The sequence below is a fragment of the Cucumis melo genome, chromosome 3 (genome assembly GCF_025177605.1).
Source record: "Cucumis melo cultivar AY chromosome 3, USDA_Cmelo_AY_1.0, whole genome shotgun sequence".
In the NCBI taxonomy this organism is placed as follows: domain Eukaryota; kingdom Viridiplantae; phylum Streptophyta; class Magnoliopsida; order Cucurbitales; family Cucurbitaceae; genus Cucumis; species Cucumis melo.
In genome coordinates this window covers 26,685,941-26,700,667 of record NC_066859.1, presented here as the reverse complement: position 1 = coordinate 26,700,667, position 14,727 = coordinate 26,685,941, and the positions used below count along the sequence as shown (strand labels likewise).

General features: G+C 33.5%; 3 protein-coding genes across 4 annotated transcripts; 1 reads left to right on the top strand and 2 right to left on the bottom strand.

Annotated features, from left to right (window-relative positions):
* Nucleotides 1-439: 439 nt before the first annotated feature.
* On the bottom strand, nucleotides 440-4,668 carry LOC103488326 (uncharacterized). 2 transcript variants are annotated; one of them, XM_008447016.3, is made up of 9 exons: nucleotides 4,461-4,668; nucleotides 4,293-4,352; nucleotides 3,256-3,340; nucleotides 3,106-3,174; nucleotides 2,629-2,741; nucleotides 2,365-2,476; nucleotides 2,134-2,277; nucleotides 1,430-1,604; nucleotides 440-802 (listed from the first exon to the last, which is right to left on the bottom strand). In XM_008447016.3, the coding sequence occupies exons 2-9, from the start codon at nucleotides 4,342-4,344 to the stop codon at nucleotides 677-679; spliced, it is 876 nt and encodes a 291-aa protein (XP_008445238.1). In that variant the 5' UTR covers nucleotides 4,345-4,352; nucleotides 4,461-4,668; the 3' UTR covers nucleotides 440-676. The 2 variants fall into 2 exon arrangements, with proteins under 2 accessions (XP_008445238.1, XP_008445239.1); XM_008447017.3 differs by having other exon boundaries at nucleotides 4,451-4,596.
* Nucleotides 4,669-6,396: 1,728 nt separating this feature from the next.
* LOC103488327 (uncharacterized) lies at nucleotides 6,397-7,338 on the bottom strand. The gene has a single exon (XM_008447019.3). It carries the CDS (start codon nucleotides 7,275-7,277, stop codon nucleotides 6,678-6,680), a length of 600 nt encoding a protein of 199 aa, XP_008445241.1. The 5' UTR covers nucleotides 7,278-7,338; the 3' UTR covers nucleotides 6,397-6,677.
* A 4,465-nt stretch (nucleotides 7,339-11,803) lies between these two features.
* Nucleotides 11,804-13,660, top strand: LOC103488328 (40S ribosomal protein S11). The gene is made up of 6 exons (XM_008447020.3): nucleotides 11,804-11,931; nucleotides 12,026-12,066; nucleotides 12,199-12,299; nucleotides 13,018-13,162; nucleotides 13,241-13,330; nucleotides 13,415-13,660. Exons 1-6 carry the CDS (start codon nucleotides 11,920-11,922, stop codon nucleotides 13,503-13,505), a joined length of 480 nt encoding a protein of 159 aa, XP_008445242.1. The 5' UTR covers nucleotides 11,804-11,919; the 3' UTR covers nucleotides 13,506-13,660.
* Nucleotides 13,661-14,727: the final 1,067 nt, after the last annotated feature.

Sequence of the window (14,727 nt, the reverse complement as noted above, 5' to 3'; positions counted from 1 at the left end):
AGATTTCAACTGTGATATGGAAAGAGTGGGAACAACAACCGAAACTCACAACAAGGAAACTTGATTTTGTTTTTTACCCCCGAAATATTAGTTTAATCTTAGAAATGTTTCTTAAAAACAAAAAACAAGAAGTAAAAACTCTCTTTTAAATTGAAAACAAAAAAAATCTAAAATGTTGCCAAACGACTATGTTTGTTCCAATTTTAATAAGTTCACTTTACCCTCCTGGTCACATTAAGTTTCAAAAATGTGTATTGATTTAAGAATTATACGGAACTTGGAACAGTAAATTTTGCATTTTGAATGGAAATAAACATAACTATTTCACCCAACCGCCGGCAGACGTTGCTTGTCAATCTTAACAAGCCATTCAAAATGATTCTTAAATACTTAAAAAGAGAAATTATTAAACAATTTAAAAACAAAAAAAACAAAATCATTTGAAATGGAGAAACAAGAAATTTCATCAGAAGCCCTTCGAGAATTGTCAGTCCGACCAAGAATAAATATATGAAACGAAAATTAAATAACACACTAACGATGAAGGTTGCTGAATGACTGATATGTAACACGATGGACAAGACTTTCTAAATAATTTAAGAACAAAGTAAAATGCATCATATCAGAGGTTAAGGCGAAGGCAATGAAGAAGCTCGTTGCCATAATTCACACAGCTTCAAGCATCCACCTTGGCTGCAGCTGATGCATAGCTTACACTGCTGTCTCTCATCGTTTTGCATTGACTCGATTGTTCATATCGAAGGAATTTTATCTTCATTTTTGTGGAGCTTTGCTTCAACATCTAGTGAAACAAAACCAATAATTCGTAATCAGATTCAGAGGATGCAGCAGAATGGAAATTATGAACTCCAATGAGACCAGGAGAATCGGAATATACACAACTTCAAGATGTTATGTGTGGAAACAAAATACCTCAGATCAATAAACACCCTAAAATCAAATTTTCATTCAAATTTTATACTCCCATCTTTTTGTAAATAAGCAAAGAAGCCATGGACTTTGACAATTGTGAGTCAAACTGCATCGAAGTTACTTCAAAAGCCTAGGCAAAGATCATCTTTACCACTTCCAACTTCCGGATTTTTTCTATATTTTAAAGTTGATCAAACGTGCATAAATCAAACAAATCTCCATATCATCTGTCCAACAATCCTCAGCAAGATTAGAGGATGTTCAAGATTCTAGCTAGAATGCATGGATGATAATTTCATACATGTATTCAATATTATGCAGAAGCCCAAGAGAACTTCAGCACATACTTCTAATCATGAGGAAGGGACCCTTTCAAGGAATAACCAACCTTGAGCGTAATTTCTTTGTTCAAGGACTATCCTCTTTTATTTTTCTTTTACTTTTTCAGCTTTTCCCTTTCTTTATCATTAGATTTAGAGTGTTTTCTGGCACTTACATGAAGAAATACACTAATAGGGTGGCGACCACAAATGGTGTTGTCATACTCCTGCAGGTACTTTTTGAATGCTTCAGGATCTCCTGTTTCTATTTTATCCATGCCCATATGGTCCAAAGCTTCAATAGATTTGTATATTGGCCCATGTTTCTTGTCGTAGTGCATGTAGTTGAACCTAAAGCACACATCAGACGAAATTCAGAACAGGAATGACGATGAATAACTTTGAAAGCCATTTATTGTGAGATTCATGAATTAAATACTTCGTATACATCCAACAGGCATCAACATAAGGGCAATGAGTGCAGTGATGAAATGAAAAAGAATCACTTTCTTCCCAATGAATAGAAAGCTAGAGGACTGACTAATTAGTAATTACTAATATACTGTCAACTTAATTTTACTTAAATTTTGAGGCCCATTCAAACCTAGCCATTTAAGAGACTTCTAATCAACCACGACAGTTGATATCGCTAGTTTGTACAACCAGAACTAGGAGCAGAAAAATGACCCCACATTCAAGCAATCTAATTTGCACCTCAGGCCTTTTTATAATAACTAAGATTGCTAGAAATCACTAATAAGCTATCAACAGAGAGCCCAAAGAGTGATAAACCTCACTAAATCTATGGCTACATTATAGGACATATCATATAGATCTCAAAATGAACAATGCATTATATAAGATAGTGACTAGAACATACCGAGACCCCCAATGACAAAAATCTGAGGATACAGAGAAGAAATTTTTTGGATCATCCACATATTTGGCAAGCAGGCGTCCATACATGGCTTCACTTTCTGCAGAAACAGCACCAACTAAAATGGGTACAACTTTCACTGAATGCCTGCATGAGTGCCTCGTTATCAGTACAAGTAGGTTTCTAGAATGCTATATAATGCCTCGTTCAATCAAAAAATATATACATATATACCCCTCAAATACTTTGGCAAGATATGGCAAGTGCATTTCCATGCTATGTTCAGCTTCATCAACATGCATGTCCATCAATTCAAATTTTCCGGTAGCTTTTAGCTCCTCAATGACTGTCAAAGTGAATAAAACATAAAGAAATTTAGGGATTAAATGAAGTCCCAATTTTTCATGGATGCAAGCCCAAGGAAACCTATATGAGATACCAAGCCATAGTTGAGAAAAAAATGAAAATTCTCAAAGAACAAAATTGAAATCAGAATACCTTCCAAATCAATAGGAAGGTCCCCCACAGGGGTCTGGTAAACAGTGGCAGTTGAAAGAGAACATTTTGTTGTATAATAGTGGTGAGATGGACCAAGAAGAAAGATCCTAGAACTGCAAGCATCAGCATCTAGTATATTAGCAATAAGCTGGAAGCCGCTATGAAACGAACCAACAATTATTTTGAAGATGATATGAGAATATGGTATTTGAAATAATGAGGGTTTGTTAAACGAACTATTCTTAAAACAGCTTTTCATTTTTGCTTTAAAAAATGTTCTTAAGAGTTGAGATAAGAGACAAGTCACTTTTAGAAACAGTTATCCAGACATGTTCACATAGTTCACTGAATTCTATTAGAACATAATAATAATGAGTTTTGGAATGAGTTCACGTAGAAGCTCTAAAACTTAAACACCAAGTAGCATACAGAATTTGTGGGGATAGAGTAGCAGTGATGAAAGGGATATAAACTCACAAGTTGGTTGGATCAATATTACCAAACGCATATGCAGCAGCACGTCCTGAATAAGAATAACCAGCATGCCTGTGTTTCCAAACCAAACCAAATGCATCAAAATTGATACATTTTAATTTCTTTCAGAAAACTTTTCTTACAGAAACTTACGGAGCAATTACACCACGTACATCCGGGGATTTAGACAGGCCTGATGCCCTCAGCCATCCTTCAAGCTCCTCCGCGAGTTTCTTAGCTAGAAAGAGAAGAAAGAAATAAAGAGAGTGAGAGAATTTAACACACCATAGCTCACTATCCATTTGCGTTTGCCTTCAACAAACTATAAAGACTACAATATGAAGAGAAAAGAAAACCCAAACACCAACCTCCACACACACATGAGCAATGTTACATTCTTCCAATTTTTTAGTGTTGTATATTTAAGATTGCATACAGCAAAGTTCATCCATAAATCATAATCTCATGTATCTGAGTATATTTTGGATCGAACTTGGGAGAACGCTTTATCTCCTCGTTAGTAGAATAAAAGTTTAAGCTTGCTCCAAGTATACCCCAACACAAAAGAGGTATTATTAAAAATACTCCTCAATCACATTCATATTTTAAGTAACCTGTTACATGGCTCTTGCGGAAGCATATCAAAAGCAGGATATTTAAAGAATTGCTAGATGATAAACTTTAGTTAAAAAAGGATAGAACCAACGCCCTAAACTCATGAACCTTCGGATAATGAAATTCAGCCAATATCAATGGTCCAACAAATCATCTCACTCTCAACCGGGTCTAAATTTGAAGTTACAAATTTATTCCCCCTTCGTGAAATTAGCAGCACAACGAGTAAGATCAACACTTCACAACTGAACTTGAAGTACCCCCACAATATACAGCCAATAAAACCCGATATCCTAAACATATCACAATCACTATGTCATGTAAGTTTAATCGATGGACTTCTACAAACTTCATTGCGCAGCTGAGGAAGCCACAAAAATCTAGCTCACGCTCGAAATTAATAAAAAAAAAAAAATTAAAACTTTCAGGATTGTAATTTTAAAAAATCACAGTGTCTTCCAGAAGTTCGGATCAGTATCGTAAATCAATTGAAAATTAATAAAAGCAAAGTGAAGAATTCAAGAGCAATCAGCCCAAAAGGTTCGTGCAAAGAGTAAGAAAAAGCGGCGACTTACAATTGTCGGTGTACCAAGAACCGGCATGAGATGCTCTTCTAATTTTCTCCATAACAGGAACTAAGATCAAATTGAAACAAAGCCAGCAAAAGGGTGAGAGAATGTAACAGAAACAGAATAGTGAGTGAAAGAAAAAGGAAGAATGAGAAGGAACTGACTTAGTTCTACCTCTAGTGGATTATGAAATGATGAAGAAGGAATAAGAAAGTGAATCGAAAGTAGTAAAAGAAAAAATTGAGAATCGCTTTTAGAAACTATTCTGATCTCTGAGTTATCACGCAACTTCCCCAATTTTCAATTTTCAATTTCCCCGATTCCGCCGCTCCAATATTTTACGTCGCCTCCTTTCTTCTGTTTGGGCCGAACTAAGAAGGCCCATTTTATTTTATAACTATCCTATTATCTTTACTTTTTAATAGTTCCTAATCTTTTTACCTTTTAAAATTATTTTTATTTTTTTCTATTGTTATGGAAGATAATGGTTGATATTGTTCCATTATTTAAGTAGATTGATCAATTATTTAATTAGTGATAGGATATGCTTCAATAATTAAGTTATACTTTTTTAAAATAAATAATTGAGTAATATATACTTTACTAGAAAGATACATAATTCAAAGTCTCCCCACTTTTGCATATCTATAAAATTGTAAAATTAGAGATTTTAATGATCTTATTTTGTTTATATTTGTGTAATTTTATCTATATTTTATTTTACTTTTAAAGTTTAGAACGATGAATTTAGGGTAATTTTTGGCACATATATTACTTTTCTTCCCCTACTTAGAATGTGGATGGTGGTATTTTGGTTACCAGTATATACCATTTATATTTTTTAATCTTTAAGATTAAAGAAAATTTCAATTAAATTTTTCATTAGGGTAAGATTTTTTTCTTTTTTATTTCTTTTCGATGGAATAGTAATATCAACCTAACTTTTGAAAGTTCAATAATATTTTTTAAACCAATATTAATTATTTTTATTCATATCTTACGAGATTTCTCGAGTTGAATTTATGTTGATGTCGTATTTATGTTGATATGATTTAATTTGATGCAATGTTGTATTAAGTTTTCTAAGCCTCGGAAAATTCTCTATAAACCTAAAAAATTTCTAAATGAGAACTCGTGGTTATCTGGTGGATTTTTATGAACTTATGCCTAATTGATCACTCAACCACGAGACATATTTAACTTTAGCCTAAACGAAACTTTTTTTTTTTGCTCAATTGTTTTAACAAATTTAAATAAAATTTTATTAAATTGAACTAATTAATTTGATCGTCCTGACTCATGTCAATTTCTAATTAATTCCAAATTCAATATTACTTTAGTTACTAAATGATTTCTAAAATTTATTATTCAAATTTTTTTTAATATTTAAAAATTTAGGAATTCTTCAACAAAATTGTTTCACATCCAAATCTAATAATCACGGGATATTGTTGAATTTAGTAATAGTAGTAGTAATAAATAAATCAAAGACCAAAGCTTTTTTTTTCTTTTACAATTTAGTTTACATTTTTATTTGGAATTTTTTTAAAAATATAATTAAAATATTTAAACCCTTTCGAATAAAAAATATATATGATTTAAATAAAAGAATAAATAGTTTAAAAATAAAAAAGTATGAAAGAAAAAGTAACGATTATTTTTAATATTCAAAGCAAATCTAAAAATTATGAAAAATATTTTAACAACTTTACCACATTTTTGTTTTTTGTTTCGTAAATGTTTTTTGGTTTTGTAAATTAATATTTTATTTGTTAGTTTCTAAATTTTGGATTTAAGTTTTAATATTATGCCTTCTCACCCCAAAGTTTTCCATCCCACCTTTGCCTTTGATACTAAATTTTAGTTAAAGCATAGTTTGAAATTTATTGAGTAAAAAAATCCTTACTTGAATTTGTTGATTTGTTTTTTTCATTACTAAAAAATCATAAGACCTCTCCTCTCCAGGTCCTTTACAACAGACAGAAGCCTCATCTCCTGCATTTTAAATTTTGATGGCTTCTCAACCTCCATCAGCAGTCAGATCCCAAGTATTATATTATTATTGGCTACAAAAGCACACGAAATTAATAAAATACAAAAACTAGAAACATTCATTCAAAATAGTTGTTTGAATAAATGGATGAAGAAATCAATTAGTTTAGCATATACCCAGAACCAACGGCAATCACCACATGTTAAAATAACGCCTACAGGCTACCGGAATATAGGATTCAATCGATCGAAGCACAGTTCGATTTTGATTTCGGTTTAAGAAATGTGTATTCACAATTGCATTTCTTATATCTAACTTTGTACAATCTAATTCACGCCATCCACAAAATTTACTAGGATTTGATTTCACTTATATCCGCCGAAAATCAATCAAACTAATCACTCAGCCTTCGACATGACCGAAAGCCGGCTGGGCTGCGGCCGAAAATTGGCTCTTCTTCTCAACTGGTGTGAAGAGGGTCGAATCAAAGCAGTCAACGCTCGCTTAACCCAGTCTCCTTCAACCCCACCGATTCTCACCAGTGAGTTCGTCATCGCAGACCGCCTCATGTTCAAACCGGTCGATGAATACGCCGACGACGACGCCTGATGCTGGTGAATGCCACTTCCCGACTTTTTATGTAGACTGCACCGGAAGGAACCGGGGTGAGTCGTCGGCGAACACATGCACGGCTTTTTCGGTAGAGAAACCGGCGAGTTCCGGTTGGAAAGTTTGGGCGAGCCGGATCGGTGACCAATGGAAAATCGAACAGAGCGAGACAGGGGAGTGGAAGAAATGTTGACACGAGTGGGAGAAGCGGATCGATGGTGGTTATGATGATGATCATCGTGGTTTTGGAGAAAGGTTGAGGATCCGGAAGAGAAGCCGAAGTTCGTTGAAGCAGCGAACGGAGAAGTCCCAGGAGAAGAGAATTGAGATTGAAATCGACCGCCGGCGGGGAATGGCCGGAGAACTGGGCCGCTTGTTTCCTTCTTCATGGAGTAGAGTATGATTGGGGATTTGGGATTACGTTTTTGGTAAAACTAAGTTTATCTTGGCGGTGTGGAATTTATAAATGGGATCTCGGAGTGGGTGGGCGGATTGTAATTGCTTGTAAATTGAAAGGGTATTTTTTTTGAAAAAAAGGTGGGCCATACAATTGCAATTTCTCATCTAAGGGCTAGGATGAGACGACGTAGACTGCGTGATTGCACAGAAGATCTTCGGTTGATTTCTCCAACCGCCATTACGAGCATCTTCAATTGGTGCCACGTATGCGATGTGGAAATGTAACGACGTGACTTCGGAAACTACAAGGAAGTTTTTCCACTTTTCGTGTCGGTTATTTATGGTGTGAAACAAAATATAATTTCATTTTCAGGTTTATTATTATTATTTTTACAAATCACCCTATTACAGTTTCATCCTTCAAAACATCCTATAATTTTATAACACATAAGTTATCGTATCATGTAACATAAAATATGATTTTCTAATTAAATTACTTTAATGTCAGTTCCAGCCCTAGCAATAAGGGACGAACATGTATCCAATATGGTTATTTATTTTTGAAAGACGGCAAATTTGGTCAACATCGTCTACATGCATGACACCTAGCTACTTAATATGATTTTTTTAGCTCCTTGATATGGTTTTCCATGTGTTTAATATAATATTGGTTCTTATCATTTGATTTGAATCCACGTACATCCCATTCTCTTTAGTTGAGTATGGAGTAACGATTCAATAATACCATCATAAAGAGATTCGTTGTTTAAACAAAATTTAATTTGAAAATTTGTATTTTGCAAGCCTAACATAAACCATCTCAAAATGTACAAATAGATGGGCTTTATACTAATATGAAAATTGTATACTGTATGTTTTTCTTTATCATTCACTAAAATCAGGATAGACGCGAGGAAGAGGTTAGTTTACCTTAGTTTACATTCATTCGTAAAATAAACTAGCTCTTACAACTTAATTTAAAAACATATGAAGCATTGGTTATTTAGTTGTGTTCATATGCTATGACGATTATATTGGGAGGGCTCCCCTCATGATAGATTGGAATCAAAATTGATCTACAAAAGGTATGAATGACATAATTTGTGGGTAGACAAAATTTCGAAGATATAGTTGAATGACTGTGCTTTTCATATTGGTGTTGTGGCCTCTTGTTGTTTGGGAGATTCGTATGATAAGTTTTATCATTGAGAGATCCTTCATTCATTGCTTTTAGGGTGTGAGTGGAATTGTGTAGGTTTATATTTGTGATCCTTTGACATGCATGTAGATGTTTTTCAGCCATAAATGGGTGGAAGTTGTAGGTTTTGGGTTAGTACTTCTTCATAGGTCTATGAAGGTTCAAGTTGCTTCATATTGATATAAGGAGTATTATTTGTCCCCATATTTATAAGGAAGTCAGGGTTGTTACCAAGGAGTTTAAGCTATCGCAGTTTAGCTTTAGGTGTCTTCTATTGCAATATTTTCAAATCGTCAAATGTTGATTGGTATGGTAAATCGTTCATTTAAGTCCCATCCATTGTTTCTTTTTTTTTTTTTTTTTTTCCAGTTAAGAACATATGTCATCATGTGTCTCTATTTCTGGCTTTCGTTAACTTTTGCTTTTGTGCAACTGGATTGGAGCAAGATTACTCACAAGTGGGCTCGTAAAGAAAATTATGGTTGTCTATCTCATTTTCGTATGATGGCTTACCTTTTCGATATTGGTGCTTTGTTAATAATTCTAGTTACAAATGTGTGGTTCACGAAACATTTTTCTTTTGTCCTATATTTTATGATGAAACTTTTGTTTTGACGTTATTGATTTTGCTAATAAATGAGAAAACTAAACTCATCGCAAATGCTACTACAATGTTCACAATTGGTTCAAGATATACAAATTTAATTACATGCCAATAAGTATAGATTCATGTCAAGGAAAAACCAATGTTGTCAATAGACGGGGACGTTTTTTTAAACTATAATTAAATACAAAAATATCTTGATAATTATCCATGAAATAGATAAGAAGAAACCGAAGGCAATAAAAACAAAAAACAAAAAGAGCTAGGTTTCCATGCATATATGCACAATAGATATTATATATAGTATAACCATAACCAACCTACGAACCCAATCAACCTTCTCCACGTAAGGCGAAGGGCGAGACATCCGTTTAGTCCGACAAGGATAAAATCGAGTGAGTAATGGATAAAAACGTCGTTTCAAAATTTTGTCTGAAAATGCAAATAAAAAACAAAGATTTTGGAAATATCAAGAAAAGTAATTATAGAAAAATAATTGGAAATTAGGAGGGAATGACAGCTGTCAAGGAGACAATTTTATAGTATTTTGTTAACGTACGCGCGCTTACATGGCGGTGGATGATTGGGGAGATGGGTGTGGGGCCTTCTGCTTCCTAATTTGGATCCTGTGGAGGAAGGTGCATTGAATTGAATTATAAAGTGATTGTGGTTTACGGTTGAAGTTGATGATAAAACGAGCGCACATGGACTTGCGGTGTGGTCGGCCGTAGAGGAAACAACCGGAAAAGTTCTAAAATCACCTGACCTTCGTTCGTGGTCTTTGCTTTTGAAAACTAAAACAAGTTTGTTTAATTCCATTATATTTGGATGGAATTGGATAAAATAATTTTTTTTCAAATGTGATTTTCATTTCAACAATTTTGTAAAAATCAAGTTTGTCTTTGGCATCGAAACTATTGTTTTTATTGAGTAATTGAAAATAATTAATAGTGGTGAGTTCTGAAGGTGGTTGTTAGAGTTGGTTGCTATGAAAATATGTAATGATAATTGATTTCAAATGTTTATTCTAAAGTTAAATTAATTTCCAAACCTATTACAATATGGTAGTTTGTCGCTCCAACTTTTTAAAGGTAACTTATTTTTAAAATTAAATATTTAAAAAGTCGAACCAAACACAATCTTAATTTGAAAATCGAAAAACATCCTAAATTGTGAAATTGAAAATGCATGAATTGTAAATTAATTCTAACCCAAAATTCAATTATTATTGCTGGTCAAGTTAAGATGCTAGATAATTGGCAAAGTAAAGAACAACAAAGCATCAAATCATACTATTGCCAACATAGTTCAACATAAACCATTATTTGTCTTAGCTACTCTTGATACTTAAACTTCATTGAGTCATTCCACCTCCATTTAAATTACAGATAAATAAAGCACTAGTTATGTCTATTGAAAGCTACATTTCAAATCAGCATCGTAGGTCATCAATTCTTTAAAGTGGAATTTGTTTTCTTGCTATTACAAACAATATTCTTAAAATTTGATGGCAGCTTGGGTAAAAATTTGGAAGACAGAAGATTTAATCAAAACAAAGTTGTATTTTATGTTTTCAAATATATAGTTATTTAAAAAAAAAAAAATTAAATGTGTTTCATACTATATATTTTAAAATCATAAAATTCTTGGGTTACATATCTACTAATTTATTTATGAATCTAGTTTATATTTAAAATGTTAGTTAAGTTGTAATTATAGTCCCTAATGGTTGGAGGAAGTTGCATTTAATGAAATATCATATATAGTTCTTAAGATTTGACAATCTTCATAGTCAATAATCCCTACGAGTGAAACTATTTTCTATGATTTCATCAAATCAAAATGACTAAATTCTATTTATAAATCATAAAGACTAAATTATATCAAATACACGTTACAATACATATAATTTATACTACATCACATAATACGTATTATATTAAAAAAACGAATTGAGTTTTCTTATAAAAATATGAATTGAATTTATAACCGTGGGCATTTTAGACTTTTGCAACTTGGGACTTTGAAGTTTAGGATCCGGATGGCCCAGTTCACGATAACACATGGGCTTTCCAAAGAAAAAGCCCAAGCTTATCCAAAAGCATAACAAGAAAAAGCCCTGTCCCATTTTCTCATTTCTTTCATTTGAGATATATTTTCTTCTACCTCTAAATGTTTGATAAATAAATGGAGAAAACAATACCTCATTTGGTAAAAAATGTACATAAATCATTCTTAGATGCATGGAGAAAATGGGCTGGATAGTTAGACGGTCAAAGACTTAAATCAATTTCATTTATTCTCACATTCTTTTTCAACAATATGAAGGAATATAGTAGATTTCATTGTCATCTAAAGATCTCTAGAATTAAACTTTTTCGTCCATCATTCTATTTCAATTCGGATGAATTAAAATCCTTGAATTAATTTAATCACTGTTATATTATAGTATTTAATAAAAATATTACCGCAACAAAAACTTGAAGCTATGTTAAGATCCTCAATATTGTTTATCTTAATAACATTTGAAATCATCTTGTTTATTGATTTTAAAATCTAATAAAAAATAAATGTTTTCTCATAGTCTAAAAATAAAATCCTTTAAAATTTTTTAGATAACAAAAATAACTACTAATTATTTTGCTATTTTCGAGTCTAATTAGGAACTACATGTGGCGACGTGGCAGAGGGCATAGTGGTCATTTTGTTATTTAGGGCTTCCTTATAAACGTCTCAAAGCCTTCCTCCTCACTCTCTGCTGCCTCTAGGGTTTTTACTTCGGATCAGACTCTGCGGCTTAGGCTTCTATCGGATCTTCGAAACCCTAACAATGGCGGAACAGGTATGGATGTTGTTCTTCCCCCGCCGTTTATTCACATTCAAACAATGTCTGATTGGCCCTTGCATTTTTTTTAAAACTCTATTCTATACTGCAGACGGAGAAGGCTTTCCTGAAGCAGCCCAAGGTGTTCCTTAGGTAGGAAATCCTCTGGAAATTGTGTAGTTTTTCACTTTAAAACATGTTTAACGTTTTACTTGATGCGGGAAAGGCTGTTTTATTTCCGGTGTCTAATATACTACTACGTCTGCATTGAATCGTTGTTTCCAGCTCGAAGAAATCGGGCAAAGGAAAGAGGCCAGGAAAAGGAGGAAATCGGTTCTGGAAGAGCATTGGTTTGGGGTTCAAAACTCCTAGAGATGCAATTGAAGGTCGTATTCTCTTATCTTTCTGATCCGTGCTTTAACTTTACTTATTCTTGAGTTTGTTCGTCCATAGAGACTAGTATGCTGAAGTATTCCTACAGTTTGTTCTATCTTTCAATGAACTGTCCCAGCAACATATAGTAGTAGACGAGAAGATGGTTCTTTTTTGCCAGAATTGGTGTGTTTACACACTCAGTTTTCGCTTCAATTTCACTGGTCTAAATCAGCAATTGGTATGCTGTTGGGCCTGTCATTAGTTTTTGTTTATTTGGTTCAAACTAGGGATTCGCGTGTGTGTATTAAATTGCAATTTCTGATAGAGGCCTTGAAAATGTCAAGTTATTCGTTGCTCGTTCTTAATTAGAGTTCATTGGACTATTTTCCCGTATCATTGCCCTCAGCTTCTTTTTAGCTTCAATTGTTGCACTTCCCAATCGAATTGCTAGTCAACGTTATCTGCTCAATTTTTTCATATAGTTAACGAATTCTACGAAACAATGCGGCTCTGTCCTTTGCATCATTTGATCTGGCCAATGGAGAAGTTTGATTTGCATTCATCCTATGACACCATTCAAACTAAAATTTTAATTTAAAATTTGGTGTTTATGTTGCAAGTGAAGTTTAGTAATCGGTAGGTGGTGTGGAGTGTTATTTTGGACTTTTATTCTCAGCGCTGCTCTCTCATCTTAATTTTACCAAAGACTGAAGAGTGTTTCTGCTGCAGGAACCTACATTGATAAGAAGTGTCCATTCACTGGCACTGTTTCTATTAGGGGGCGTATTCTTGCTGGTACCTGCCACAGTGCTAAGATGGTCAGAACTATCATTGTTAGACGTAATTATCTTCACTATGTGAAGAAATATCAAAGGTGAGAAACTAATACTCGAATGTTCTTGTTTTTTATCTATTGTTTGATATTATGCTGACACATGTTATTTCTTTATAGGTACGAAAAGAGACACTCTAACATCCCAGCACACATAGCTCCTTGCTTTAGAGTTAAAGAGGGAGACCATGTCATCATTGGCCAGTGCAGGTTTATACATGAGCTTCCTATATACCTCTGGCTATATACTCTTGCACCTTTATCTAGTCTTTTTCTTAATGCAATTCTTTGCAGGCCCTTGTCAAAGACCGTGAGGTTTAATGTATTGAAAGTGATTCCTGCTGGATCATCCACAGGTGGAAAGAAGGCTTTCGCAGGGATTTAAGTCCAGAATTTTCAGGTCCCATATTTGTTTATGTTAAGGGGATGATATGTTAGCATGAGCTTTTCTTCAGCTAGATGTTCTTTTCACTTTATTTATTAACTGTATTTCATTATCGTGATACTATTGCAATTTTGATTCCCTTGAGTTTTGCTTTATCCATCAGTATCAGTACCTTCTCTGTTCTTGGTTTCTCCAATAGTATTTTCTTCTTACGTCCAACTTATTTCTTCCTCTCTTCCCCCCACCCCCACCCAAAAGGAAAAAAAAAAAAGTAAAAATAAAAACTAATAGAGAAGAAAGACATGGGTGACCCGTGATTTGACTCTATGAGAGTCCTTGAAAGTTGAGAATCTTGGGGTTTAAAGAGAGGGGAGCACTGTTCGTTCTCTTGTTTAGTGCCATTCGAGTATTGCAATGCCTTGAAATTTTGGACTTGATTGCTTGCAACAGAAGTAATTAATATACTTTTTGAAATTTTACGGATTCTTGTTTTCTGGCCTCGTGAAATTGGGACACGAAATGAGGGTTGGTATTGTCTATTTTTCTTTTGAAGTCGCAGACTGACAATTCTCTTGCTCAATGATGCACAATCTAATGTCTATTTTAATATTATTTTTGCAATCTTCACGCAAGAACAAGGCTAATGTGGCAACTTTTGAATGAAAATAACCGTTTCTACGGACCCATTAGTGCAATTATTAATTGGCATTTTTAAGCAGTAAGTGTGACCAACTAACGCAGGTTCTGTTTGGCATAACCTCTTGTGGTTCGTCTTCTACTATCAGTGTAAACGTAAAGGTGGATATTCTAATTTTAACTTAAATTGATCTTTGGAAAATTAGTATGTTATTTATCATACAATATAATCAACCAATCTAGCGCTCCAAATCCCCCCTTAATACTATGATTATGTTATAAGTTTTTTTTTTATTTAAATTACAATGTTGTCTGTTATAGAGTATGATTTCTAGGAACATTGAACGCAATAATTCCTTTGTTGGACCAACAAGAATCCAGATGTTTGATGTTATGGTGTATAGGAAGTTCAACCAATTGGCTCGACAGTAATTGGGTTAGAGGTCGAATATTCGATCTTTAATTGTGTTTTACTAAAAAAAATTGTCATCCTATTTGATTTGAGAAAAAAATTGTTCAGACTTGTAGTAGTGTATTTTTATGTAAACAAGAAGCTTATAATCTGTTTCTCATTCAAAAGAATTAT

Coding starts and splice junctions, on each gene's coding strand:
- LOC103488326 (XM_008447016.3), bottom strand. CDS start 4,344: ATGGAGAAAATTAGAAGAGCATCTCATGCCGGTTCTTGGTACACCGAC. Junction 3,341..4,292: donor TTCTTGGTACACCGACAATT/GTAAGTCGCCGC, acceptor TTCTCTTTCTAG/CTAAGAAACTCGCGGAGGAG. Junction 1,605..2,133: donor TTTTGTCATTGGGGGTCTCG/GTATGTTCTAGT, acceptor TGTGTGCTTTAG/GTTCAACTACATGCACTACG.
- LOC103488327 (XM_008447019.3), bottom strand. CDS start 7,277: ATGAAGAAGGAAACAAGCGGCCCAGTTCTCCGGCCATTCCCCGCCGGC.
- LOC103488328 (XM_008447020.3), top strand. Junction 12,067..12,198: donor CAGCCCAAGGTGTTCCTTAG/GTAGGAAATCCT, acceptor CGTTGTTTCCAG/CTCGAAGAAATCGGGCAAAG. Junction 13,331..13,414: donor GTCATCATTGGCCAGTGCAG/GTTTATACATGA, acceptor AATTCTTTGCAG/GCCCTTGTCAAAGACCGTGA.